The sequence below is a fragment of the Vidua macroura genome, chromosome 6 (genome assembly GCF_024509145.1).
Source record: "Vidua macroura isolate BioBank_ID:100142 chromosome 6, ASM2450914v1, whole genome shotgun sequence".
Taxonomy (NCBI): Eukaryota; Metazoa; Chordata; class Aves; order Passeriformes; family Viduidae; genus Vidua; species Vidua macroura.
In genome coordinates, this window is record NC_071576.1 from 9557155 (window position 1) to 9584257 (window position 27103).

General features: G+C 49.2%; 2 protein-coding genes across 2 annotated transcripts in view; both read right to left on the reverse strand.

Annotated features, from left to right (window-relative positions):
• The window catches only part of KIF26A (kinesin family member 26A), a 94183-nt gene extending 76777 nt beyond the window's left edge, over positions 1-17406 (reverse strand). Inside the window, exons 1-2 of the mRNA XM_053981663.1 lie at positions 17164-17406; positions 16729-16974 (exon numbers count right to left, since the gene is read on the reverse strand). Coding sequence (XP_053837638.1) covers positions 16729-16974; positions 17164-17217 — 300 coding nt within the window. The 5' untranslated portion in view covers positions 17218-17406. The remainder of the gene's footprint in view (positions 1-16728; positions 16975-17163) is intronic.
• Positions 1-27103, reverse strand: part of ASPG (asparaginase) — a 139896-nt gene that overhangs the window by 45053 nt on the left and 67740 nt on the right. The window lies entirely within an intron of this gene.

A 27103-nucleotide genomic window follows, 5' to 3' on the forward strand; every position in this document is an offset into this window, starting at 1 on the left:
ACTGCCATTGCTTCTGGGCAGTGAACACAGAGCACCTGGAGATATCCTCAGTCCGTACCTCTATCTCCCCATTCATGCACAACAGCACAGACCCCAAGGAGGCTGTAAAGAAAGACTCTGCTTCCCCTCACACCCCTCCAGGAAGGCCAGTTCTCCATGGCTAAGCACAACAGGGAATGCCAAGGAGCTGCCCACCCTCTCCACCACAGTTGCTGACCTCCAGCTCTGAGACACAAAGGGTCCCTCCACCACTAAGGCCTCCCTGCTCCAAGCACCATCAAGAACTGCTGACCTTTGGTGAGCATTTTGGCCACACCATCCTCATCTGTTGTCCACCCTCCCAGATAACAACACCCCCCAGCTCTCAAGAGGTGGACAGTCAACAGCCACCAGTAGCACCCACCCAAAGATCACAGAATACTTGATTACACAGGACCCTACACCATGAGCAATTCAGCAGTTTTGCTAACTACACTACAAACAACATAACTGAAAAAGCACATCCCTCTGCAAGGTTACTCCAAGGCTGTCACTGGATAAACCAGCCTGAGCATACCACATGTAAGGAACACTCCTGAACAAGGCACAACAGATAGGAACACTTAATAAACACAGCCATTAACCAGGAAACATCCCTGCAGCAATTAAAAGTTTGCAAAACACTATAATGTACACCTGGTTATTGCTCTGACATCTGTTTAGGTTTTCTGTGTGTTTGTAAGTGGGACCAAAGAGGAAGCTAATTGAGTTTATGGGCATTTCATGGCAAAAATGACAACAAGGTACTGCTAATTATTCATGAAAAATGGCATAAAAACTCAAATGAAGCACATGTAGTGTTTGAAATGCTTAAAAGTTACCACATTTTATAATGAACCATATATGACCAAATGGCATTTCTCCTACTAAAGAATAAAATTATTCTAAACTAAGGATTTCATCATAAAATGAGAGGAAATTCACAGTCTGAACAATTGCATATTGTGCTGAGCACATTTTAAGACATATGGCAACTTTATAACGGTCATCAGGGATGAAGAGCTGGAATTCTGTTGCAGATTTTGAATTTAAGACATTTCACATAAAATTGCATCTCAGGAAACAAATTAATTGTTAAGTGTGCATCCTCATAATGTTGCAGACAATATTTGGCATATGTAAGTATGACTACCTCAAAATATGAACGCTATTTTCAGTACAATTACTCAATTGTTTTAGAAAGGCTCCAAATAAGTTTTAAAAAATTGTGTGAAGGCTCATTCAAAGTAAACAAATATAACAAGATCTGCCTTAACTTTATACAGAATTACTGCAATATTATTCAGCTACAATATGTTATCCAGTGTTCACAAGTAAATGCCCCAATTACTATTGTAAGTCTGTCATTTAAATAGTTCCTTCCTGTTTAAAACATGGAGAGCCAAATGCATTTTCCCACCACTAGGTATTGTGTAAGACTCCCTTCTCTTCAGCAAGCTGGCTGAAGATGGATGAGCTTCCAAACTGATATCATTTTTAATTACGTGTTTTTCTCTCATTACTAATTTCCTAAACACGTCTCTAATCTCGCAGTGAAATCTCTGAGCGCAGTAGGTGTATCCACATACATCATGCTCTTGAAAATTAAAATGAGATAATGATCAGGACTGCCATCACAACATAACCTGAAACAAGCAAGATACATGAGAGGTGATACATACTGATAAGACTCTGATCTCAAGTGTTTCTGGAAAGCAGTAGCAATTGGATGGTTTCCATCCTTCCCGTAGCCCCTCCTGGAGCCAGTAACACAGCTAGTGGGGTCTAGGAGAGGGAGATGCTTCAAGCCTCACACTTTCCACCGGGCATTTACAAGCTCATGATGCCAAATGCATTTCCACCCCTTCCCTCCCTTCCCCTAAACACTGCACCAAGGAGCACTGTGTGCATCAGGGAGCCAGAGCAGCTGCTCCTCTACAGAACACAGGCTCAGGTGTCCCAGGTCCCTCCCGCTATCGGAGCTCCAACAGCTCCTTCCACCTAGGCCAAGGTCTCCTGAAGGGGCTGCCTTCTCCAGGAGCCCAGGAGAGCAGAAGTGTTGGAGACAGCCTCACCCAGCAGACAGGTAGGGAGGCATGTGCCCACGCAGGCCCCACGCACCAGAAGGGGTCACACCCCCAGCAGCTGCTGCTGCATCAGATGCTCTCCTGGCAGGAACTGGGACTATGTATAGACCTGTCAGATTAGGTCAACCAAGTGCCAGCCAGTCATTCCCATGGGATCCCTCTCATTCCTCAGATACCTCTCACTACCTGAAAGGCATTGCACAGCTGAGCTGCAGCATTCTTTAACCATTAAACCAGCAGGGCAAAACCGAAGCTTTTCGGGGGTTGGGGGGGAAGCAAAGAAAACAAAAACAAAAGGGTAATTGTCACAGGGCTTTCTTCCCAGCTAAACACTTCACACACCAAATTCCTAAGGGAGTGATGCTTTCAGCACATCAGCTGCCTTCTCATCAACTGACACTTCCCAAATAAAGGAGGAAAATCCTAGAACTGTTCAGAGTGGCTGACATTTAAGGAATCAATTAAGGAAAACCAGATAAATCACAAGCACTTAAATAAGTTTATATCTTCTAAGCAGTCTTAAAATACGTCGAAGTATGATTCTGCCTACTCACTCAAAGGAAAGGGATCTCTGCTGTTTTGCAGCCAAAAAGATGAAGGTGGAGACGGGCTCGAAATAGGCTTGAAGTGCACACATCAGATTAATGCTCATAAAACCAGTGCATGTCTAAGGAGCACCAACACCAGGGCTCTGGTACATATGCATGCAAGTCACTAGTCTGTAATCACAGGCTGATCAAAATGCATGTGCTAAATGGGGTAAGCTTATCTAAAAATGTAATGCTAGCTGAATTGCCCTGGGCCCCTAGGGAGGCCTGCAGCACAGTGTGAGTGGGCTGGAGCTCAGATGTTTTGCTGTATTCACACAGGCTGCTGTGGAAGCTGGATGATGGAAAACCCACACAATTTCATATTTTCTTCTCAAAAAAAAAAAAAAAAAAAAAAAAAAAAAAAAAAAAAAAAAAACACCAAAAAAAACAGTCCAGCTATCCATCCACTGACCAGGATCAAAAGCTCTGAATCCAGCCTTAACTTCCTCAAGAACTTGATGAAGAAATTCCTACAAGAATCCAAGAACCCTGGTTCCTCTTGACAACAAACACTTCTCCTAAACTTCAATCAGTAGAGGGAAGGAAAAGCTGGGGGATGCTCCCATGTTCTTCTTCCCACAGCATTTTGGAAGGACCATAAAGAGGACACCTACAGACCCAAGCTCCACCAGACCTTTGCTTTGCACCACCCACCCCTTGACTGGAAGCAGTGCCCACCTGGGAGTCAGGGTAAGGCTGAACTGCACAACACAACCCTTGACCTCAGGTGGGAATTCACCTTTCATGTGACTCCACTGGGTTATGACTGGGTTTCTACTCCTCCTTAATTCTCCTTAACATTTGCTGACACCTCCTTTACAACCAGAGGGACAGGTTCTTTATGAGAAGCCGTTTCACCTTCGCCAGTTAATGTCTTAATCCACAGACTGAAGCAGGTCACATTATCTACACTTATCAAAGGCAACATTATGCTTCATAAGCTATTTTTCTGCTTCAGTAAGAAACAAGCACGTTTTATTTCTTACTATGTTTACCCATTAGCTCACTGAGCTGTATTATTGTTGGTCTTTCTGAGGCTCTCCTAGAATAGGAACGCATAAAACAGGATTTCCTCCAGCTCTGCATACCTACTTACTCCAGAGTCATTAATGACATAGGACTGGATTGAACAAAGACTTAACATCAAATGAACATTCAAAACAGCTGGGAACAAAAATATATCTGCCTGGAACACTGCATCTGTGTTTTGTCTTTTGAAAAATGCCAGTGAGGCGAAAATTCGCTTTCAAGACCACTTTTACAGGGATGCTTTCCTGAGAAAAAAAACTAAACACTTGCATGTGGGACGTGTATCCCAGTGGGCTCCAAATTAAGTTTATAGCAGTTTTTATACATAAATCTGCGAATCAGGTTGTCCTCTTTCTGGAGATCAGATGTAACTTAACTGCTGTCAAAAGGAATTCTGCAGAAAAGACCCAGGAGCTGCACAAGAATCCTCCAAAAACCCAAATCTAAATTGTCTTCCATGTGATAACAAGCAATAGCTGAAGTACCCAAGGGTAGGTAACTATCTTCAGAATTCAGCTCTGAGATTTTTAAGATACCTATAACCAATATTTTAAGGAAAACTTACAGATGTGTACATGTAAGAAAAATATGATACTGTTCCAGGATTCATAGAAAATAAGGATTGGGTTCAGTGTTTAGCACCCAAAATAACCTTGGCACTCTGTTAAAGACCTCTGTATGGGTGGAGTACACAAAAGCAATGGCAGCCAGCAGGTTGGGAGGCAATGCAGGGATGCATGAGGAGAAACACCACGGGCTCTCTGCAATGCTGTCAGCTCCCACCTGCCCCAGGACATTTCCTACCTCTGCCTACAAACACAGCGATTCTCCAACCGCTAAGTAAACAGCCTTTGGAGATAACAAAGCTTATTCTAATCCCCCACTGATGTCACTCCTGCATTGTACTCAGCTGAGCTACAAAACTCCTGGGTTAACTCACTGAACAGACCACTCCAAGAATCACTCCTGGGGTTAACTCACTCTGTAAGATCAGGATTACCTTAAATCTCTGTTGTTGCACAGACTTCAGAAATCCTGTTCAGGTACAGAAAGAAGTTTGTTTTTCACACAGTGATTCTATGTCTTTTCTTGTTGAATAACCAGACATTTTTCTGCTCACTTCCTTAGCAGCAGGTGGACCATGTCTTACCATTATGCTTAGTGACACAGTTTTCCCAAAGAAAGCACAAGCACAGCCTCTAGGAAGGACAGAATGCCATAGAGAATTTTTTTGACCCCCAACTTCCTGAGAAAATTCACTTCCATGTCAAACCATGGCAACTAGCAAACAGGACGGTTGCTCCAGTCACAAGAAGGTAAAATCAGATTGAGCCTGACCAGTGTGGTGTGATTCTTGGAGTGGTCCTGTCCAGGGCCAGGAGTTGGACTTGTGGGTCCCTTCCAACTCAGGATATTCTATGATTCTAGCAATAGAAATTAAAATAAAAATGATAGAAATAAAACAAAAAAAGTAGAGACTTCCAATGAATCACCTCAGAGGACAATGTCTTTGTGTTCTCACTTGTGTTCACTTCCCAGGGTTATGTGTTCTGCATTTCAGTTCTTTAACTATCCACTCCACACTTCTCACTGCACCCAACCCTCCAAGAGCCAAACCCTCCCACAGGAATAAAACAGTCAGTGAAGAACTCAGGGTGAGTCAGGAAAGCCAACCCCGCATATAACACATCTTCTGTGTCATCAAAAGACTTGGCAATAAGAAGCTGAAACCCAACTAAATTCTTACAGCACAGAGCTATTTTGCTTTTGAGCTGCGTGTGCTTATGAGCAGCCATGACCAGAATAATAAAAGAACACACAGCACAAAGCTGAGAACAGGAGCTCAACTTGTGCCTGAATATTCACGCTCCCTGTCAGTCCCAAAGCAAGGTTTCTTTTGGAAAGCCTGAATATTGTCAGCCAGGGTTTTTTGCCTCTTCAATAAGCTACATCACAGTTATAACAAATAGATCCTGGCACTATTTCCACACACATACACATAAACAGGTAATTATGTTCCCACTGAACAGAAAAATGAAGAGGACGTGCTGGAGAAAAGCAGATGGAGGTAATGATACCAACACAGAGAGATGGATTTGGAACACAGACATTGACCAGTTCTGCCGTCTGGCTTCCTCTGCAATTCACCCATGTAAATCAACTGAAACTGCACAGAGCAAACAGGCTTCATTTTCCACCTGTTAACACAGGTTATTGATTCCACTGTCAATAAAAGAACCACGATGCAAACTGCTATGAAATGAAAATCCAGTGTCGCATTTAACCAGAGACTGAAGTAGGGAGATGTACATTCAGGATGATGTATTGCTGAAAATACTCTTCCCCAAAACCACCTATGGCTCCCCAAAGGGTTGTTACCAAAGGCATGACTACTTCCCACTGCCAAACTGCCCTCAGGGAGCCAGTAATTCTCAGCCAGGGTGTTGCTCCTTGTGATCAACTGAGCAAATGCTGAGCACAAACTCCACCTTCCACACAAAAATCAGAGAAACCCATTCATAGCCTGTTTTTCACAACATGTCAGCATGAGAAACTGTCCCAACCACACAAATATTCTTCTAATCATTTGGCTCTTTGTGGATGTCTCAGATTTTAAACTTGACTAACCAGTAACTTCAGCAGAGGTCAGTCAAGCAGCAGTAAGGCTGCACGAGGTGGCAGGTTAAAGCATCTCATGTGTACAAGAGTACAAGTATGAAATTCAGAAAGGGCCCCCAGGGATCCCAATGCAAGACATGAAGATGTAATTAAAAACCATAAATCCATCAAACGAAAAATATGTAAACTTAATGTATTAACTCATATATTTTTCTTCCTTGAACACATTTGTCTTACTCTACACTCATTTGGAGCATACAAATAAAAAATTAAAAGTATCAGAAGAAATATTTCTTAATATGTAAAAAGTGAGTATGAATAATAAATGCTTTTTACTTTATTCTTACAGGTAATTGCTGAAAGAAGCTTTCTGAGCAGTCTGCTGAGATTCTGTGCATATTATGAATTATTTCAACTATATCTCCTCTTTACAAAATCCACAAAAGGACAGTATCCTACAGTGTTTCCATGCCACTCAATCATCCACACAAAATTACCCTTGTGAGAGCTTGTTGGAGGAATGTCAAATGTATTTGCCTGCCTTTGCAACAAAATCTTCAGAGAAAGACAAATAGCTCACAGTTTACAGTTACACAAGTTACACTAACACCTGAACATTTTAACTGCAGCTTCTGGGTTTAACTTTGAATTTCGAGCTACAGGCAAAATAGTTATAGGCCAAGTCCTGCCCCATGCTTCACCCACAGCATAGTTTTCAAGATACCTTACAAAAGCTCTGCAGTACCTGTAGATCAGACTAGGTCTAAGGCACATCTGCTAGAATGGGTATCTGGGACAAACAAGCCCTTCCATCTTCTGCTCACTGACCAGAGATGTAGCACCAAGTATTGACCAGAAATCACAGTGGCAAAGACATTTGTCCCTCACCTCCATCCTTCAAAGGCCAAATTTTGAAGAGCAAATTTGTCTCTTGCCATTAATGACGTTTCCTTGGAACCAGGTTTCCCAGGGCCACACAGCAGTACGGCAACACCATCGGTGACCCAAAAGGAGTAGAGCAATTGAAGCAAGGATGGCCAGATTTCCTGATCATACAAGCCACTTTGGTCCTCAAGTTTCTGACAATTGTTCAGATTGTCACATTACACAGAGTCTCTGGAGACAGCTCCAGCTGCCCAGTTTTGGGGTGGGAATTGGACATGTGTCACCAGGCTGGCATAGTGCCATTGATCTCAACCCCTTCAGCAGTCTCACCTCCTGCAAAACACTCAGCAGCACCACTCTGCTGAAGGCTATGTCATGTACCCCGGGCATAGACACCATTCCTGAACTCCTCAGGAGCCACATAAAAGCCATGCAAAAGCACTAGGCAACCCCTAAAAAGAAATTTTTACTTGATAAAGCCAAATGCAAGCTGTAGGAAACTGCTGTAGTCTGAGATCTAGGAGAAAAGCAGCAATGCCAAAAGGAGTAAATACATGCTACAAAATACAATACAGTGAGAACAACATAAGGTAATAAATACAGAATACAATACAAACTGAGTAGATTTAACATCCCAAATGAGTTCAAACACAAAGCCAAACGCTGCCCACTTACAGTATAATCAGCACTGATAAATTTATACTCACAGACAGCAACACAAACCGTATTGTTACAAATGGTATGTTGCAATAAAACAGGAAACACATTTAAACATAACCTTTTGAATGCTGTGAGAACCAGGACTAATGCTTCTCTTTCACTGTTCATGCTGAAAGCCAAGTCAGTGCCCAGCCTAGCCAGAAGTATCACATTTCAGTTTTGTACAGAAGGCCTCCCATCCCATTCACCTAGCAGTGTAAAATCCATCAGCAACATCAGGGGAAGATTTGCTAAGAGCTAAATGAAAATTGATCATGATCATCTTCCCAGAGCTGTCCAGTGTTCCAGTCAATCCTGCACAGATACTGATGTTTGGTAATAGCAGCCCAGCCCCAGCCAAAACTCTGAGCAGCTTGCAAATTCCAGGAAAGCTGATCAAGGACAAATTTTAAGACTTGACTCAAAGAAGGAGGTTGTACTCACCTAAGCTTCTTTTTGTGAGCAAGAGCTGAGATTTCTCTGATTCATTATACAGCAGTCAGACTCTTGGTGATAAAACAAGCACGCAACAAGGGCATTATGCTGCCTAAAATAGGTGGATATATTTATACTAAACATTTTTTGTCCAACATGAAAATGAACATCTGCCAGCTATGTCTTAAAGGCTCAAGCAGCTTCAAAGCAAAGTCAGTCCAAAGAACTATATGGCAAAGATTTACATTCCCTTTAGCATATCCTAGAGAAGAATACATTATTCCTTCTAAGTAACATATTCCCAGCATATTCCAAATGATAGCAATAATAATTTGAAGCTTTGCTCTTAAGTTCCTCTACAAAATTTAGCTTTCTTTCCATTGAAAAGTAAAACATTTTTAATGAAAAACTAATAATTAATACACTTTGGCATAAACTTCAGCAGCAGTAGGAGGGACTGAAGTCACTGAGAGCCCCCAGTTAACAAGGCCACATCACATTTCCACAAGGTAACTTTCCAGTTCCATCACAGGGAGGCATCGTGCAGTATGCAGATAAAACCTTTTTAGGTACTACCAGCACAGCTCTAACCCCTGCTCCCTGAGCTGATCTGACACCTGCTGCTTACTGAAGCTCCACTTCAACTGAATACAGACCACAGACCTTCAGACTTCTTCCACAGCCTCACCACTCCTCTCCCGGTGAGCTAGCAGATTTTCAGCGCTACCTTTTACTACCTTTACAGTCTATCTGAAGTCCCCAGATTTTTTAGCTCTTTCTGCTGTTGCAGTGACCCCAGTTCCAGAAACCCCTCCCAACACCTGACCTGAAAGTTCAGTTGGAAGTCACAGAGTCCACTATTTTCTGTGTCCCTGTGCTATATATTCTTATTATGCACATTACAGGAGCAGTCAGCTCTTCTAACAGCAGTTGATGATACTTAATACCATACAAGCAAGAGAGAGTCCCCACCACAAAAAAAGTTTTTACTGCAAATGAACAAAAGACGGAAGCATTTTCTCTTTGCTGAGCAAAGGAGAAATTAAGCCCATGGGTATTAATCTGCTTGCCCAAATTCACAAATTCAGTGACAGATCTAGGGATTAATTCAGATTTTGCATCCCTGCAGTGGGATAATTCCTGTTAACAGAGCAGGAGGTATGATTCTCCTTGAAGTAAGGCCCCAGTTTTCTCCCATAAGTCACTATACAAAATTAGTAGACACTTGTAAAAGAAGCCAGGCAGGTCCCAATCACAAGCACAGCCAGCAATAGACAAGATTCCCACCTTTCCAATGATGCCTTTCACTTGGGGATACGCTGGACACCTAAAAACAAAATAGTTATTCCAGTGCTGCAGGTCTGCAGTCAGATGACAAGGAGACAAATCCAGACAAGTTGAATTCCACTGATTTCCAGTAAATAATAAAGAGCAGATACAGTACTTCCAACTGGACAGCTGCCTGCCCTATTCAGTGTGACCAATATCCAATATCCTTCAGGATCTAGTTTCTGAAGGTAATCCAATGTTGAGAAAGGCAAAAGCATTGGCATGAAAAAATATTCCATAAGACATGCAGATGCTTTCAGAGAGGTTCTCCTTGTCTAACCATGGTGAAGCAAAATCTCTGCTCACTTTTCATGACAAAATATTCATCTGCCAACTGAAAACCTAGGGAATAACTGGCTCTTCCCTACATCAGCATCTTCACTGTGGCAAGAACAATTCAGGCCCAAAGAGTGCAGCTATTTTGGGGTACCCAAGCAGCAGGAGACACGTGCAACAACTGTGAACATTGTGGGTAATCCTGGTCGTGGAGGGGAAAAAAAAAAAGAAAGAAAATCCTGGTGGTTTCAGTCATCCCCACTCCTATACCCTGTAGTGCCAGGTCACAGCAGCAGCCACTATCAGCTGCTGTGAGCCAGGGACGAGGAGGAGGATGACTACTGCCTCCAACAACCTCATTGTTAACAAGTCAGAGGCTGGGATCACTGTAGGTGGAAACTCTTGGCAAAAACAATAAAGCAGCTACTACATATTTCAACAGGTTCAAAGTAACCTCAGATGTTAGGAGCAGATGCTCTTTTCCACCCCCTGGGATTTTGAAATGGTTTATGTGTTTCCTCCCTTTCCCCTAATAGGGCAGGGTGCTGAAGGAATTAGCCAGAGAAAGAGCCAGAGAAACACTAATTACCCTCAGCTACCCAGGAGACCACAGCACCTTCAGCTAATTGTGCAATCCCCACTCCCCTACTTCAGATCCCCCAGAGAGAAGGTCTCTTGCCTCCAGCATCCAAACTGCAAGATAATCCCTCTCACCTGTATTTTAAAAGGGCATGCTTGAAAATCCTAAGTGTCTAAAGCAAAGTCATTACAATTAGTTTCCGCAGCCTATCCTGTCACACCGGGAACGACTGCGCCGAGTCAAAGGAGGGAACTGCTCGTGTCAACACATTTGACACAGTGCTGTCACTAACCCTGTTATTAGACTGCACACGTACCTGAAATCCACATCTGAGCTCATTGCCTGGAGCTCTCCACAGCCAAGTCTCTGCAAGAGTCTCTCTCACATAATTAAATATTAAATGTGCATCTTAAAAAAATGCCCCGTAGTTTCATATTTATTAACTAAGACTTTACTTTTCGACTTACATTTTTTAAATGTTAAGTATAGAACATTTTAAGGAACATTTAGAAGAGCCTTAATGCTTGTGAAGAGCCATGAAAATTGGATTCCTCTAGAGAGCAATCTTTAAAAGACAGCTCTCCCACTCAATTCCCCTTATCCATATCAACCCAGATGCAGAGAGATCTCCCACGAAAATGAAAGAGCCCCTAAGTAACAGAGGACCCCAAACTTAGCCAAGACTCAGCTGTGTCACCATTGTGACTGCCAAATTCCAGGCAGTAAGGGCTACCCCAGTAGTAAGGGTTGACACACTAACAGAAAACAACGGGCACAGGCAGGAAAACAGCAGGAACTGCTCCTAAAAGCTTACACCAATTCCACATGCACCTTAAGTGTTGCAAGAAGCCCCCATACACGAATCCTTGTTCTTTCAGGGAAGCACGACCCTGCAGGTAAACACTGAGGACACAGAACCCTCTCCCAGGGTCCTCCACATGGAGCACCCAACAGTGCACAGCGAGGAGACAGGTACTGGCAGCCAGGGATCACAAGCTCTCCTTGCCTCAATTCCTGCTGATACCAGGCCATCAGAGCGGCCATGGTGGGAATTACAAAGCATCCCTGACTCTCACACATCAAGACTACAGTCCTCAATCCCATGCCTGTCCTCTCAGCCTGGTTTTCAAGAGCACTAGGAACTACTGCATGGTCCTTCTTTCCAACCTTCTTACTTACAGCCCTTCTTAATAGCTTTTGAACCTGTCAAATGATCTAAAATTGAGGCAGAAGGCTCAGAACAAGTTCCTACAACTTCCACAAACTATGAGAGAGATTGGGCAGTATCCACATGTTATTAGTTGCTTGGCAGAAGCCAGATGTCCAAGCCCTAGCTTACTGTCAACCAACCAGTGTGTGCAGCTGTAGAGAAGATGCTGCCTCTTATGAAGTCATATGGGACAAGGAGGGAACAAATACAGTTCAACATCCATCCTACCAGACCATCCTTCCCTAGTTCTGCTGCTGGTGGGAACATGGGGGAGTTATTTAGCACACAGGAGAAGCTTATAGGAAAGAGCCTGCCCATCCCAAAACTCTGTTCTTCATCTCCCCTTCAGGTGATGCAATCAGCAGCACACACAGGTGTGCCACCAAGAGACCATCACTTTGCCCAGAAGGAAGAGTGATGGGAGCTCAGTCCAGCAGCACTGCCTGGCATTTGCACAAGTAAGACACATCCATGTAAACAGCACGTCTAAAGCCACTGTCATCTTCCCTTTTTTCCAAGAGCACCAGCACTCAGAAAAGCTCTTCCTCCAACACTGGCTGGTGTAACACTGAGCCCTGACAAGGATACAGCAGGCTAGGACTTGCTTAGCTCTCTCAAATGATTCATGGTTCATCAGCAACAAAGGCATAACCTGTCCTGGTCACTGAGCTGGCAGCGTGATCCTTTGTGCCCAACTGCAGTTTATCTGGGCAGCTGGGAATACAGGACTTTTTAGGTATTGAGGAACAAAAAATTGTGAACTCCACCAGCAAAAGAGCCACATTCTCTCTTCTGTGTCCTTCAGGCCCTTGGAAGCCGTTCAGTGGTGTGCCTCATGTAACACACAGTGCAGATAATGCAACAGGGGTAAAAATTCAAAACAAAACAACAGAACAGGGAAGAAAAGAAGCTCTTAAAAACTAGGACAGCAAGAACTTCCTGAACTCAAGCTATAAAACAAAATTAATGTTTCTGCCCTGTTTAATGTTGCCTCTAGCACCTGCCTGCACTGGCAGTAGGTACAGTATAAATTGCTCAGACTGGGGGTGTCTGGGGTGAGGGTGGATGGGGACAAGTGAAATGCAGTGTCTGAATCCCTGGGCTGGGGAAACATGATCATCAAAGCTAATCACTTCCAAAGTGAACGTCTGCTGGTCTTGGCCTCCTTTCAGTACAGATAAAAAAATTCTTCTCATACAGTATACCTGGGCACAAGCATTACTTTTCTACAACCAAAATATTTACACCAGTATAAATCCCTTCTGTGGATGTAGTTGGATGTGTGTGTGTGTATTCCTAACACCAGGAGAGCTTTTTTCCTCTGCTCATAAGGGATTAGCTGAAACCATTTTACAGTAGCTTTATATCCTTAAGGCTATTGCCTGTGCCAGAGGCAGCACAGAGTGCACCTCCAGAAATGCAGCTACAGGAGCACATCTCTCATATTGAACAGTCCCTTCCTCTCCACTTCCTTGTGGAGACACACACCTCAGTCTGACATACACCTCTGCAGAAGTGACAGCATGTTTGGGTTTTACCTAACAGGGGCAATCACACGAATTGATTAATTAGCATTTGTGAAACACAATGAAGAATTTAGGTGCTAAGAAATATTATTACTAATTTAATCTACATCCCATTCAGTCCTCAGTGTCTCCCGAAACTGCCAACAATGATGCCAATTAGTGGTAATTGTGGTTTGTGACAAGGCAATTTGCCAACTGGGAGTGAAACACAGACCACCAACTCATTTCCCATGGATTGTCCCACAGCTGCCAACAACAACAACTTCCAGGCACAGCAACCTGCTCTCCACTCCAGCCAGAACTCTGGCAGTAGGAGATGCTGTATCCCATTACCAACTCTCCAAGGACACAGCCTGCAAAACTTTCAATTAGGGATAAACCAAGATACCTTGTTTTTCCCTCCTACATTAGTTCAGTACATGACCCAGTAACTGATGCCAACACTGCAATACCAAAATGTTAATCTGGGATAATTTCAGATTAAACTTCACTTGGCTCCATCCACACTTAATGAAAATCACATTTTGATTCACACACAGGCCTCACTGTGGTAGAAAACTGTAAAGGCAGCAACAGTAAACTGAAGGGAATTGAGAGTGTAGGATGCAGTAAATCTTGAGCTTGGGAGACTGTTTAAAGAGTTTTAACATAAGCAAAGAGGTGTATCTTTTTATCAGCTGTCCACAGAGATTTGGAGGACTTTGAAGAGACACAAACAACTAACAGTATTCTGTAATCAATGCACATCATCTGAGCACTGAAACTTTAAATTATTTATATATTTTAAATATGTCTAATTGAAAGGATAGCAACACAAACTGTATGAATCATAGCCCTCTCAAGTAATTAGATTTGTTATCCCTGCAGACTGCAAACAGTACCTCGGTTTTCTATTCTAATGTGAATTCAATCCCTTGTCAGCTGCCCCACGCATGAGAATACACCTCCACTCTTTCATCAGGAAAGATATCAACAGCAGGAAACTAGCCCTTCTTTCATCTCTGAGGCACCCACCCACCTTTCCAAAGGGTTTTCAACCAGGTGTGGAAACCTTTCTGAATCTGTGCTGAAAGATCTCTTAATTATTATGGCAAAGGAGGTAAATCCTTTGAGAGCAGCATGCTCCAAGCAGTAGCCTTCTGGTGTTTACTCATCCAGTAGTTGCTTAGTTTGACAGAGCATTAGAAGAGCTTGTAGGAAACTTCTGACTTGCATTGTATGGGCATGAAACTCTTACAGAGAGGAGCTGCTTTTTCAGATGTCTTGTTATATAATTAAACAAGAGGAGGGGAAGGGGAGGGGGGAATCGAGCAAGCTGCCTTTTTGGCACAAACATTACATACTGCTCACCCTGCCAGCATATTGCATCAGATTCCCACTGCAAGGCCAATTCACAGCAGCTGAGTAGCCGAACCCCTGCCTATTATCTCCTGCTAACCTACTTCACGCTCACAAGGCAGTAAGGACAACTGTTTATTGCATCTTCCTTCCTGAGGAGCTGCTCACCACACCAGGACTAGAGGGAATCTGAGCTTGCAATTAGGCTCCAGGTCTCACAAGTGTCAGAGAATGCAGTTTTCAAGAGATTTCAACCATCAAGCCTTACTGCACAGCGAGTGAACTCCAGGTGTCTGTTACTCGGTGCTCAGGTCTGCCGAGGGTCTGACACTGTGGTGACTCCTATTTTATTATGTTTCTAGGCACGCTTTGAAACCCTGCAGAAAAGGGGGATTAATTTACCCATCATCAAGTGCTTATCAAGGAAGTCCCCCGAGACCTACAGGAAGGAGACCACACAAACAGGCCTTTGCTCACAGGTCTCCTCACCTGAACACCTGTCTGAGGCCCCTGACTCTCCCACACTGGGAATTTTTTTTTCCCATGGCAGAGATCCGCTCACAGATAGGACCCAATTCTTTATAGGAGAGGCCCACCCCAACATAGGAACAGGGGTTTCTCTGCTCCTCATTGAAGCAGCCTATCTCAGGCACTTCACAAGGGAAATTAAACTTCTTTCCACCATTTGCAGCAATCCAGAAAACAAAAGGTCCAACAGTCCTGAATCCAGTGAGATAAGATATGTGACCTTTTACACCACAGAAATAAGAGCCTACTCCTAGCCCAGCAAGCCAAAAGAGAGACTCCTGTCGATTTCAAAAGGCTTTGGATCTGGACTGAAAATGCAAACCACACTGTGCATTCGGACACTGCTCCACAATGCACTTCCAAACAAAACTATATTTAGATTCAATGGGAATTCTGTAGATCATACAGGAACTCTTTGAATGAAAACGAAGGTCAGTAGGGTTTGGCTTCCTCTTCAGACCCTCCCCCCCATTCTTGCAAACATCCAGATAAGCATTGTTTAGAAAACAATACATTACTTCCAAATGTTATCAAAACCCCAACACAGGTTTCGTGTGTCCTGAAACAGAATCTCAGGGTCTTCTGTTGCATTTTCCCCTATCAGCTAATTCTCAGGATCTCTTCAGATGTCTAGGCAAGACTCTGTATCAAGACTGTATGTTTTCACCTTTCAAGATCTTTGCTCTAGCTGCTCTGACAAAGGAAAAGCAATGAGGATAATAAAGGCCTTTGATAGAAAAAAAAAAAACAAAAAAAACCAAACACGGAAAGGAAAAGCTGTATAGACAACTACAATACATGCCAATAAAGCTGCACCTGTGTAAGAGGGAAACTCTTGGCATCCTCATGCACTTTCTCCATTCCCTACGAAGTATTAAGTGCCACCGTGCAGCACAAACTGGAGGAAAATGACACAGCCAGTGCTTGCCCGAGGGACATTAAGGACAGGAGTAAGCCCGTCAGCCAGGCACGTTGAAGCACCCAGAGGGCAAAAGCACAGCCCACTCAAAAATCATCCATCCCACTCAAAGTTTCCTCCAGCGCCACAGACACAAGTGTTTGATTCTCAGCTGCACTTTATCGGCTTCTCGGAAGGAGGAGCTGAACGCCTGTCACCGGCAGCTTCTCTTAGCGAAGCCAAACCCCAGTCGCAACACCGAGCCGGCATCCCCGGGGCGGTGTCAGCAGGGCTGGGCGGCCCCGGGTCCTGCGGAGGCACACGGGGAGCTCCCCCCGCGCCCGGGCTCTGGGGTGCGTCCCGCACGGCACCTGCACAGCCGCTTCTCGGCTCTTTCGCTCCTCTTGCCAAACTCCCCGTTTCATTTTTAACTGTTTCTGGCAGCCGGTGGCTGTAGCAACGGGTGAGCGTCCAGCCGCACAGTTTCGCTTTTCGATAAAAGCCCGGGACGGGAAATCCTTGAACTTTTGAAGAACCCTCCCGGGTTGGAAGTCTCCGGCTTTGCCGTCACGCTCCCCTCCCAAATCCTTTGGGGATGTACCTGTGACCCCGTGCGGGCCGGGGCCAGGCTCCAGCCCCCCCCCCCCGCGACCCCCCGGCGGTGCTGGGCGCTGCACTTACCGGCGGGGCGTTGGGCGGGCAGCCGCCGGCAGCCAGCCGGGCCGCCTGCCTCCTCAGCTCGGCCAGCTGCGCCTGGCAGCTCCGGCACCAGCCCCCGGCCGCCGCCCGCTCCAGCGGCCGCGGCTCGGTCCCCGCGGCGGCTCCCGCTCCCTCGGGCGGCGGGCGGCTGGCACAGCGCTCCTCCTCGGCGGCGGCCGGCGGCCTCTTCCGCGGGGAGAGCTCCCGCAACCCGCTCCCCTCCGCCACCTGCGGAGACAGCACAGCTCAGCAACGCGGGACGCGGAGGCAACGCTGCTCCCACCCTCCTCGCGAGGGGAAAAAAAAAAAAAAAAAGTGAGGAAGATTTAAAAAAAAATAAGAAAAAAAAATTTAAAAAGGGAAAAAAACAAGGAAAAACTCAACCGCGGGGAGGAGATGAGTGTTGTAGGAACTTACCCCCGGCGCCCGGGGATCAGGTCCCAGAGCCTTCCTGCCGGCGGCCGCGATCATGATAGCGGGGGATGCTCCCCTGCCCCGCGCCCCGCTCCGTTAGTGCGGGCGGCGCGGTGCCCGGCGGCGCGCCCGGCCCGGGGCGCCCATAGCGGGACGGGGGTCAGGGGTGCCAACAGTGATCGCGCCGGGTCCCCGCCGCCCGGACTGCCGCTCTAGGTGATGTTGCCTCCCATACTGAGACGGGAACGAAGTTTGGGATGGGAGAGGGAGGAGTGAGCTCCCCACGGCGGCACGGGGAAGGACCCAGAGCACCGGAGCACGTCGGCAAAAAAAGCTGGAAAAGTGCTCCGAGGCCAGGGGAGGAGGGACTGGACTGGGCTGGGCTGGGCGGGGTGGGGTAAACGGGGCGGGGGAGCCTCGGCCGGGGCGGGCTGGGGTTCGGGTTTAGGTTTGGGATACCGGCGGGGGGAGAAAGATGCCATTTCATAATGGCCCTACGGGACAGTGCCAAAATCAGTGTGAGTCGTTGCTTCCTTCACACTCTAACACCCAAATTCCTCGGGAGTCGGGAAAAAAGGGCCGGCCGCGGGGTGCGGTCCCGCCGCAGGGCGCGGAACAGAAAAGCGGTGCTGGGGCTGCGGACCAGCTGCCAGCGGGGGTCAAGGTCCGGCCGGGGTCCGCTCCCCTCGCTCCGCCCGCGGCTGCCGCTCTCCTGCGCGGGCTGGGATACGGTGCCCCCGCTCCGCAGGCAGATGCGCGGTGCCGCGGGACACAGGCCCCGCGGGGCCAACTCTCCCGCCGCTCGGCGGGCGCGACGGGATGCTCCTACACGCGAAAATTGACCTGACAGATGGAGAAATTAACGTTCGCAGCTAATTGTCTACTTGGCTGCCGCTCCGGCTCGTGTATTTAGCACTTTTCTCCTTTTTTTAGTTTTTACCCCCCCGAGAGCGGAGTGCGCGCCGCTGTCTGTCACGGGGCCGGTCCCGCGCGGGCGGCGGTGGCGGGGCCGGGACGTGCCCGGGCTCGGCGCGGCCGCCGTCCCTGTGACCAGAGCGCCCCCTGCCGGCGCCGCCGCGCCCGCGGTCCCGCCCGGGACGGAGCAGCCCGAGCCGGGGCCCCGCGGGGCCGCGCCGGGTGACGGCGGCCTCTTCCCCGGAGATGCCAACGCGGCTGCTGGGCCCCTCCCCCGCCACCGCGCTAGTGGGTGCTGGTGGAGCATGGGGTAAGGTCTTAAGGTCTGTGGTGAGGTGGGCATCGCCGAGCACAAAGAGTGGGGAAACACATACATATGGGGGGAAAAAAATAATCCCGCCCCAGGAGGCACCTTTACGCCACTGCTTTAACTTTTCTGTCTCTCCCGGCACGTGTGTGAAGCGCCCCACCGGCCCCACCCCTAAGGGTGCATGCCCTGGGGCAGGGCTGGGGCCGTGGGCGACAAGCACAGCCCTGAGGCGCGCCCCGCACCGCGGGCAGAGAGAGCCCCCCTGCACTGTGATCGCTACCCCTCGCCTGCCCGGACCGCCCGCAGCACGGGAAAAGTTAGGGTGCGAAAGTAAAGCGGTGACACGGGGGACACGGGTGGGTACCCGGGGTCTGCCGTGTGCCCCTCTTGGGGCTGGCGAGAAACCGGGACTGGCACAGACACACGCACCAGGGCGCCGCGCCCCAGCTCCCTTCTCCCGCCTGCTCGGGGTAATGCTGCTCTCCGGGAAGTTGCTCCGAAATTTCCTGTGCCCAAACAACGTCTGCAAAACCCTCCCGCGGCTCCAAGGCTCGGGTTGGATGGGGCGGGGGGTAAAGGGGTGGGCTCCCCGGCCGACGCTGGGGCTGAGCCGCGCTACGGAGCTGAGCAATTTCCTTTTCTTAGTAAGTACAAAACCCTCCTAGAAATAGCGGGACGCGGTGCCACCACTCGCCATCTGAACCCGGGGTCACATAAGGTGCCGCGGTCCTCACGGGGAAGCCTCAGGAGGGCTCCGGCAGCGCGGTTCCCCCGCGCCCCTCCGCGGAGCCGCCAGGACTGTTCGTGGTGCTGAAACCTGCCCGACACCGCCGTCCGCAACTTCGCACCGCCAAGTTCGACACCCGCTTCCCGTGAGCCGGCCCTCGACCCCCTTCGGGGCCCCATCTGCCCCGGACGGCGTCAAGATCCCCTTACCCTGGCTTTCCTCCGCAGGAGGTGGCTGGTGAAGCCGAAGATGATCTCCGAGTCCAAGCACAAGGCTCCTATCTCCAAGAGGCTGGGATTTTTCCTCGTGGCGTTGGAGGCATCGGACGATTTTTGAAAAGCCATAGTTTGGGGTTTGAAATATCCTGCTCCCTGAGCGGAGGCGATGTATTTGTATACACACACAGAGGAGGGAAAAAAAGAAAAAGGATAAAATAGCAAACACCTCCCACCCCTTAAAAAAAGAAGGAAAAAAAAAAAAAAAAAAAGAAAAAAAAAAGCCAGGCGCGGGTGAGTTACTCCGTCATCTGCCAGGATGCGCCGCCGGAGTGAGGTAGCCAGCAGCCGGGCAGACTCGCCAGTCTCCTTGCCTCTCTCTGCTGCTCTCCGCCGCTCTCCCTCCTCCCGTTTTATCCCCCTCTCAGTGCACCTTGCCTGACGAGCGAGCGCGGGCGCGGAGCCCTCAGCGCCCCACAGGCGCTGGGGCCGCGGCCGGGGCCGCCGCTGCGCTGGGTGCGCGGGGCCGGCAGCGCCCTGCTCCCCCGCCGCCGGCCATCAGCTCGCCGAGCGAGGGGGCTCCCACCGCCCGCTGGCCAGGAACCCGCACTACGAGCCTCCTGCCTCCCCCCATCCACTGCTGGGTGGGTTTAGTGGCTGGGTTGGTGGGTTGTTTTTTCCCTCCTCCTTCTCCTCCTCCTCCGGGGCGAGCGCGAGGGAAAAGCTGCCAGTGAAAGTCAGTTTAGGAGGGAAGAAAGACACGCACAAAAAATAAAGGAAAAAAAACAGGGGAAGGTAAAAAAAAAGGAAAGCCTGAGGGAGCAGAGTAAAGCACTTTCCGGAAGGGACGCGGTCTTTCACTCCTCCAAAAAGCTTCCCCCTCTTTTCTCCCCACTGCTTAATTGTATTTGCAGTGGGTGCGGACGGCAGGAGGGAGCGAGGGGCCGAGACACAGGTGCCCGATGGCTGCTACCGGATCGGGCAGCCCGCCCGGTGCGCAGCCTCTCCGGCCGCCGCCTCCGCCGCGTGTCCCAGCCTGGGGGCCGGGCAGGGCTCGGGGGTCCCCGCAGAGGCGCGGCCCATCCCGTCGGGGCGGGCGGGATGGATGGAAGCGGCGAGGGGGCTCCGGGCAAAACGCTAATCCCTTCCCGCGTATTTTGCCGCTAAACAAATAATCCCCCCCCCGACAAAAGCATTATCCCGCTTCATATGGCCTGCAGTGAAAGGGAGTTGAATAATCTATTTATCCGCGCCGCCCGCCCCGCCCGGACACCGGCTGCTGCTGGGCGGGGGGCAGCCGGGGCCGCTGCTCCCAGCTGCGACCGGGGCAGGGCTGAGGTCCTGCCCCGCAGCCTGGCCCCGGCCGGAGCCCTGCACTTCGGGAGGGAGCTACGGGATGGTGGCAGCTGCTGGGGAGCGGGGGGGGCAGGAGGAAAGGAGGGACAGAAATGAAGAAGGGGAAGGGGAATTGAGGGGAGGAAGGGAGGGAGGGAGGAAGAGGAGAGAAGAGACCAAAGATAGAAGTCTTAAGTCTCTATGGCCATGAAAGGACACCGTAGTTTATTCTGAATTTAATCAGATGTCTGTTCTGGGCTTCCCAGCTCATGATGATTCTGTGTGTTAAATGAAGAAAGTGGGTTAATGGGTGTCTCTGTAGGATGGAGGTGTACAGATGTAACAGGCAGGCACTAAAGCAGTGCTGGCAGGGATAAGAGGACTGTGGGAGTGGTGAGATGCTTACAGCAAAGGTGCAAGGATTTGTTTGAGTCCTCACTGCATTCCTGCGTGATGTCCAGCTATCAGAGCAGAGACATGCCAATGTGTTAGGTGGTCCCTGAACCCATCTGGGAATGGTGTCTGCAGGGACTCAATCCCTGGGCCACCTTGCCCAGACTCACCCTCTCAACCCCCACCAACCCTTTCCCAGCCTCCTGTCCTGCTGTGTACCACTATGCCTTCAAAGTCTTCCACCACCCTCCCCTGCACAAGTGGGATGCTCCCCGGCCACAGAAGATCCCCATGCTTGGAAGGTCTCACATTGCCAAGGGAGTACGAATAAGTGGGTGAAGAGGAGTGCAGAAGAAAAAACTATTCAAGCAAAATGGTGGTATGGACATCAACAGTCCAGGTAAAAAGTGTCCCCACCCAGGCACTCAGTTCAGGTGTTCAGCATGTGGTAGAACAGTGCCCATCACAAGAACCAGAAGCATGAAATGTCACTTCCCAGTCACTGGAGTCTTTCCACCTTGGCTTGGAAACATTCAACAGCAGAGAAAAACTCAGCCAGGTCAGGAAGGCTTGTTGCCTTCTCTGGAGAAGGCCTGGGGCATGTGTCTCCATCCCTCACATTTTCAGACCAACCAAATTTAAGCACTCACACCATGCTCAAAGACAGCCCAGGCCTTCCCTGTCCTCATGCCACCTACAGCCCACCGTGACTTCCTTCCCCAACACAGTTTATCCCTCTTCCCTGACTCTTGGCAAAGTTCCTAGGAAGGTCTGGGTCTAAAATATACCCTGAATGTCAGGTACTGAGGGTCCCTGTGCAACCCCAACCTCTCCCCTAATCTTGGAGAGTCTCCCTTTAATCACCCCTATTAAAGCAAATATCTCCCCACCTCACTGCCCTCAGGTGTCTTGTCGATAAACAAGCTGAAGGGAAAGTTATTACCTTTTATTCATGGTGTCTAAACTAAAGTAAAACATCAACAGGGTGACTGTACATAATAATATACTAGATAAAGTCAATTTTTCTTGGGCCCTCTGAAAGCGATTCCTGAGCATTAAAATGGGTCTCTTAATAAATACCTTATCTCCCTGCCACAGAGCCCTGGCTGCAGATAACCAGACAGCCATTACTGTACCTCTGAAATAACCCCATTTCCATCAGGGCCACTTCAAACAGGCTTCTCTTTAAAGACCCCCGCCTCTTCCCCCAGGGGAGGTGGGAAAAGGCTTGAACCTCCCTGGGTGGGGGATTTCATCCAAGTTCCCAAGCATGGTGTGGGGTTACTGCATTGCAATGCATTCCCTTCTGCAAATAACCATGGAGCAAGGCATTCTGCCTGCTAGCCACAAGCCTAAATCCATCCCCCTTGTGCTCTGCTTTGGGGTGAGCAGTGCTGTGCTCCCACAGTTCTGCTCGCCTGGGCCTGCTCTGCAAGCAGAGAGAAAGTTGGGCAGGAGAGGAGGGACGTGGCAGGCAGCTCCCACCTGGAGGGAAACAGCCTTCCTAGTGTGTGCATCCCACGCTGCAAGGTGATGCTGTACAGGTTGCACTGGAGCCCTTTATGAATACACCATACAGGTGATAGTGGATTTATTAAGTATATTGCTGTGATTTCACATTTAATTTACTAAGAATACAATGGTTTGGGCTAGAGGACCCAAGGGAAATCTAGGCAAGAGTGAGCAAAAATCCATGAAATTCAATGTAGCACACTAATCATGGAGGCATTATAGTATTAATTGCTATAATGATATACTTCTAATCCTATCTTACACTGCACCACATAATTTCATTGGGTAAGAGAGGAAAGGAATTAAATTTAGTTCAATACAGGCAAGCGTGTAACTTAATAGAGTAGTTCAACTCCAGCACACTCTGGGGTTTAGGGCTGATGTCACATAACATGGTCAGCAGCAGGGAAGAAGGATGGCACAAGACTTTTGACACCCTCAATGAAATCTGGAAGCAATATGGGAAAATGTTAGATATCTGCTTTTCAAGAGGCAACCTGGCCATATAAAGGATAATTAGAATTCGTTGCAAAGATGATTTATCATGTCTATCATTGTGCTTGAAAAGGCTAGGTCACCCATGAATGCTGATGAAATTTCAAAGATCTACTCCCCAAGGACTTTCTGCATCTGCTGCCCTCTGAGATGGGGAAATAGCCTAGGGCAAGCTTCTCATTAATACAGCAGGAAAATATAAGCATTTTGTCCAACATAACATTTTTCTTCAGTATTATACCTGACACGATCAGACCTTTAAATAACGTGGTAATAGGGCTCACTTTAAAGTTCATGTACTTGATGTTGTACCCCCCCCTCTTCCCGTTCTCCCCTCCCTCCCCCCGGTTTCAGCTGGGTAGTACCTCTCTCTAACAAGCCAGTGTTTTGACCCGAAACACACTTTCTCCCGTAACAAATATTGTATGAGGTGGGCGGAGGTGGTAAAAGTAGCTTTTGATCTTGTTTGTATAATATGCAAGAGGACATCAAAGCGAGGGAAGAGGAGGAGGGAGAGAAAGGAGAGCAGAGCAGGAATAACCCTAGTCAGTGTAACACCAAATAGCTCATGAATAGCTAAATAAAACATAATTAGGAACACACGAAAAATGAGTGGTTCTTTAAAGAGAGCGATGGCGAAGCGGGCTGGGAGGGTGACCGGGGAGGCGGGCACAGCCCGATTCAAAGCCGGCCCCGAGGCAAACCAAGCGGAGCCCGGAATTTAGAGGGGGCAGCAGGACGGGTCGGGGACCCGTTCCCCGCCGCCCCGGAGGCGGCTTCCCCCAGCCCCGTCCCTCTCGGGGAGCCCCGGGGCCCGTGGGGTTCCGGGGGTGTCCGGATCCGCTCCCTGCGGGTAAAGGGGAGCTGTTTCCCCGCGGGGCGCTGCAGGTTTCGGGGCGTTCCCGGGCGCTTTCCACCGCGGGCTGCCCGGGAGGCGGGGGGGCAGTGGGAGCCGCGGGGGTGCTCGTTTGTTTTGGGTTGGTTGGTTTGTTTGCTGTGTGGCCTCCCCTTTATGCTGATCAGGCCGGCTCTGGGTTTAATTGATCTGCGGGGCGGGCAGCCGAGACCATCAAGGGAAACTTCAGCCCTTGTAGGCTGCGGAGAAAATAAGGATGGTATCGGTGAAACCGGCGTGAAAGGCAGACACAGCCCCCCGACTTCCCCCGCGCGTGTTCACACGCAGGTGGGGACGCGGCTACCCCGGAGGAGCGGGGGATGCCCGGCGGAAGCTGCAGGGCTGGACCGACTGCCTGGGACAGCCCTGGGGCCCGGGAGGAGGGTGTTTGGAGAAGCCCCTGGCCCTCTCCCGGTCACCGGCTAGGAGGATACCAGTACCAGATCCGGGGTGACTCTGCACTAGCTCAGCAGTGACTCTGCAGGTGGGATATGCCTGCACCAAAAGGGGCGGGAGGAACACAGGGAAAGAGTGGCTGAATGCACCCCCAAAGGCAGATTTCCTCTCTGTCCCCGAGGTGAGTCGGGCTAGCCAGCTCCGTCCTAGCTCTCCTTCCAGCTGTGTGCTTGGGTGCCTCTTTCTGGAGCTCTGCCCTCTCTCTGCTCATCTTAACAGTGCTTCCTAACCACACCTGTTGTCCTGCGGGGCCCAGCCCAGCCTACAGAACCCTTTCTCAGTTCCCACCAGTAAGGAGCTCCCTACCATGACAAGACCGTGTCCCGCCTGCACGTAGGGCAGTGCACGCCACAAGGTGGATCTCACAAGTCTGGAGCAAAGCAGGGGCTTTAGAAAGCCCCAGGTCATGACCTGCATCGTAGGGAGGGTAAAAGAGCTTGGTGTAAGGGCTCTACTGCCCTGGCCTGGGCTTGGCAGCTCAGAGCTGATCTTGGGTCTGCTCTGTATTGGTCTCTTGCCTCTTTGTGACCCTGCTCTCCAACAGGAGATGGAAAACCCTCCTGTAAACAACTGGTGAAGGTCAGGGGAAGGAAAACCTGACACCACTAAATGAAAGACAGTTACAGACAATCTTTTGCTCAGTTGTCCGTGTCTGGGAGGCGTGGGGATCTCTGTGTTCAAGCTTTTTAATTTCCATTCTAATTTGCAAGTCATAAAGAGAGACAGTATGCCGTCCATGGTCTCATGTTTAATTTCTTGTCACCCTAATCATGCCAGTTTAACCCTCACTTGCTTGCCTACGTGTTTGTTATGCTCAGCCCTAGCTACCATCTCCTCTGTGAAACAGCCTGCACATTAGTAGTGTCCCGCTTGCACTGTAGATTTGAGGTTCTAATACTATTCCAATAACTTCTGCCCAGATGCATTTGAGCACCCACAGCCCGTAGGAAGAGTGGAAAACAAAGAAACAAACAAAAAACAAACAAAACGAAAAATCCCGAAGCCCACAGCTGCCTCCTTTTCAATGTCTGGTTGTGTGGTTTTTAAAGGGGAGGGTAGGAATGAGGATTACTTTTTCCGTACTCTGCCTGCCACTTTAGAACCGCCTTTTCCCCCGGTGCGGGACACGCTCCCGGGGAGTCCCCGGCACGGCTGTGCAGTACAGGGGGGTGAGCACAAGGCTTCCCCTTTCCCTGCTGCCGGCAGGGACGGGAAGCCCGCGGCAGCTCCCGGGGCTGGAGCGGGGTTCAGCACCCTGGAGAGCGGCTCTGCGCCGGCGGCCGCTCCCCTGCGGGGGAACCGAGAAGGTGCCGCACGACTCCGCCTCAGTGAGGGACAAATGTCAAAGAAAAAAGAGGTTTTGACAGCAGCTGGGCGCTATGGCTCAGTGTCCCTGTGGCTTTGGCAGAGGGATCGCGCGGGCTGCGAGGGACTGGTGGTGACGGACGCTCCCGCAGAAGTGGAGCTCAGAGGATTGTTCTGCTCTGTCCCGTGACAAGTTTGCGTTACCGAGCCCGCACAAACAGTGAGAGAAGCAAGGAAAATCACCTGTTCCTTAAACAAGGAAGCAGCCCCGCGCTGCCCAACTCCAGAGTGCCACGGCTTTGCTGAAGGGGCATGAACTGGCATTGACCAAGCGCCCTCCTCTTCCTCACATTAGCAGAGTGACTCTGGATGGCCGGGAAACTCTGCCGTGGGGTTGTGAGAATCCTGAGGAGCAAACAGGAACTAGGGGAGACTTCATGCAGAGGGGAGGACAAAGAAAAAGGGAACAAACCAGCGTTGACTTCTGGCCTTAATCATAGCGTTCCCCATCTCCTCAGTAGGGCGCAGAGAGGCATTCCCAGAGACAGTCTGCTTTGTGACAAAAGACTCTCTTTAAAAGATTCAGCTTTGCTGGCCATGCATAGCCTGGAAGTGAAGCTTCCTCCCCTCCCTTATCCTCTCCTACACAATGATGATTATATCCCAAGCAACAAAAAAAAAAAAAAAAAAAAAAAAAAAAAAAAAAAAAAAAGTGCTACAGAGAGCTCAGTGTGGCCTCATCTTGTATCTCTATCTCTTCTCAGGTCACATTAATGGAGCTTACTTACTGGAGAAATTGCTGGTTTTATTTCCTACACCACATAAAATCTTGAGTGCATTTTTCTAACGGCCCCAACCAAAGCCAAGCACCTTATTAATCCTTTAACCAAGCAGATAGACTCGATTTCCCAAATCGAGTTTTAAAATATATTTATTTGAAAAGAGAAAATTGTATCTCTCAGCCAAAAAAAGAGGCTGGTTTGCCAGTGAGAGGCGCAGAACACGGCAGGTGATTATATTTCATCAACCGAGTGGCTCCTCAGAGCAGATACCACTCGCTGCAGGCAGGAACTTTTTGATTGAAAGACAGTGGGAATCCTGAGAACTGCATTGGAGGCGCTGGATTCCCAAGCCCGGGGAAAGACACATACCAGCGACTATCCATCCATCCATCCATCCATCCATCCATCCAGCCAGCCATCCCCCCGCGGCCGGTGCGGGGCGCTCCCGGCAGGTGGCGCTGCCCCGCCAGGAACCGGCCGGGACGCTCCGAGCGGGGCGCGGGCGCTCGGGGGCTCCGGGACACGGCACGAGGGACCCCGGGAACGCCGGCACGGCACCGCGGGAATGCAGCCGTGCGCTCTGCACGTTAGAAGAGGTCCCAC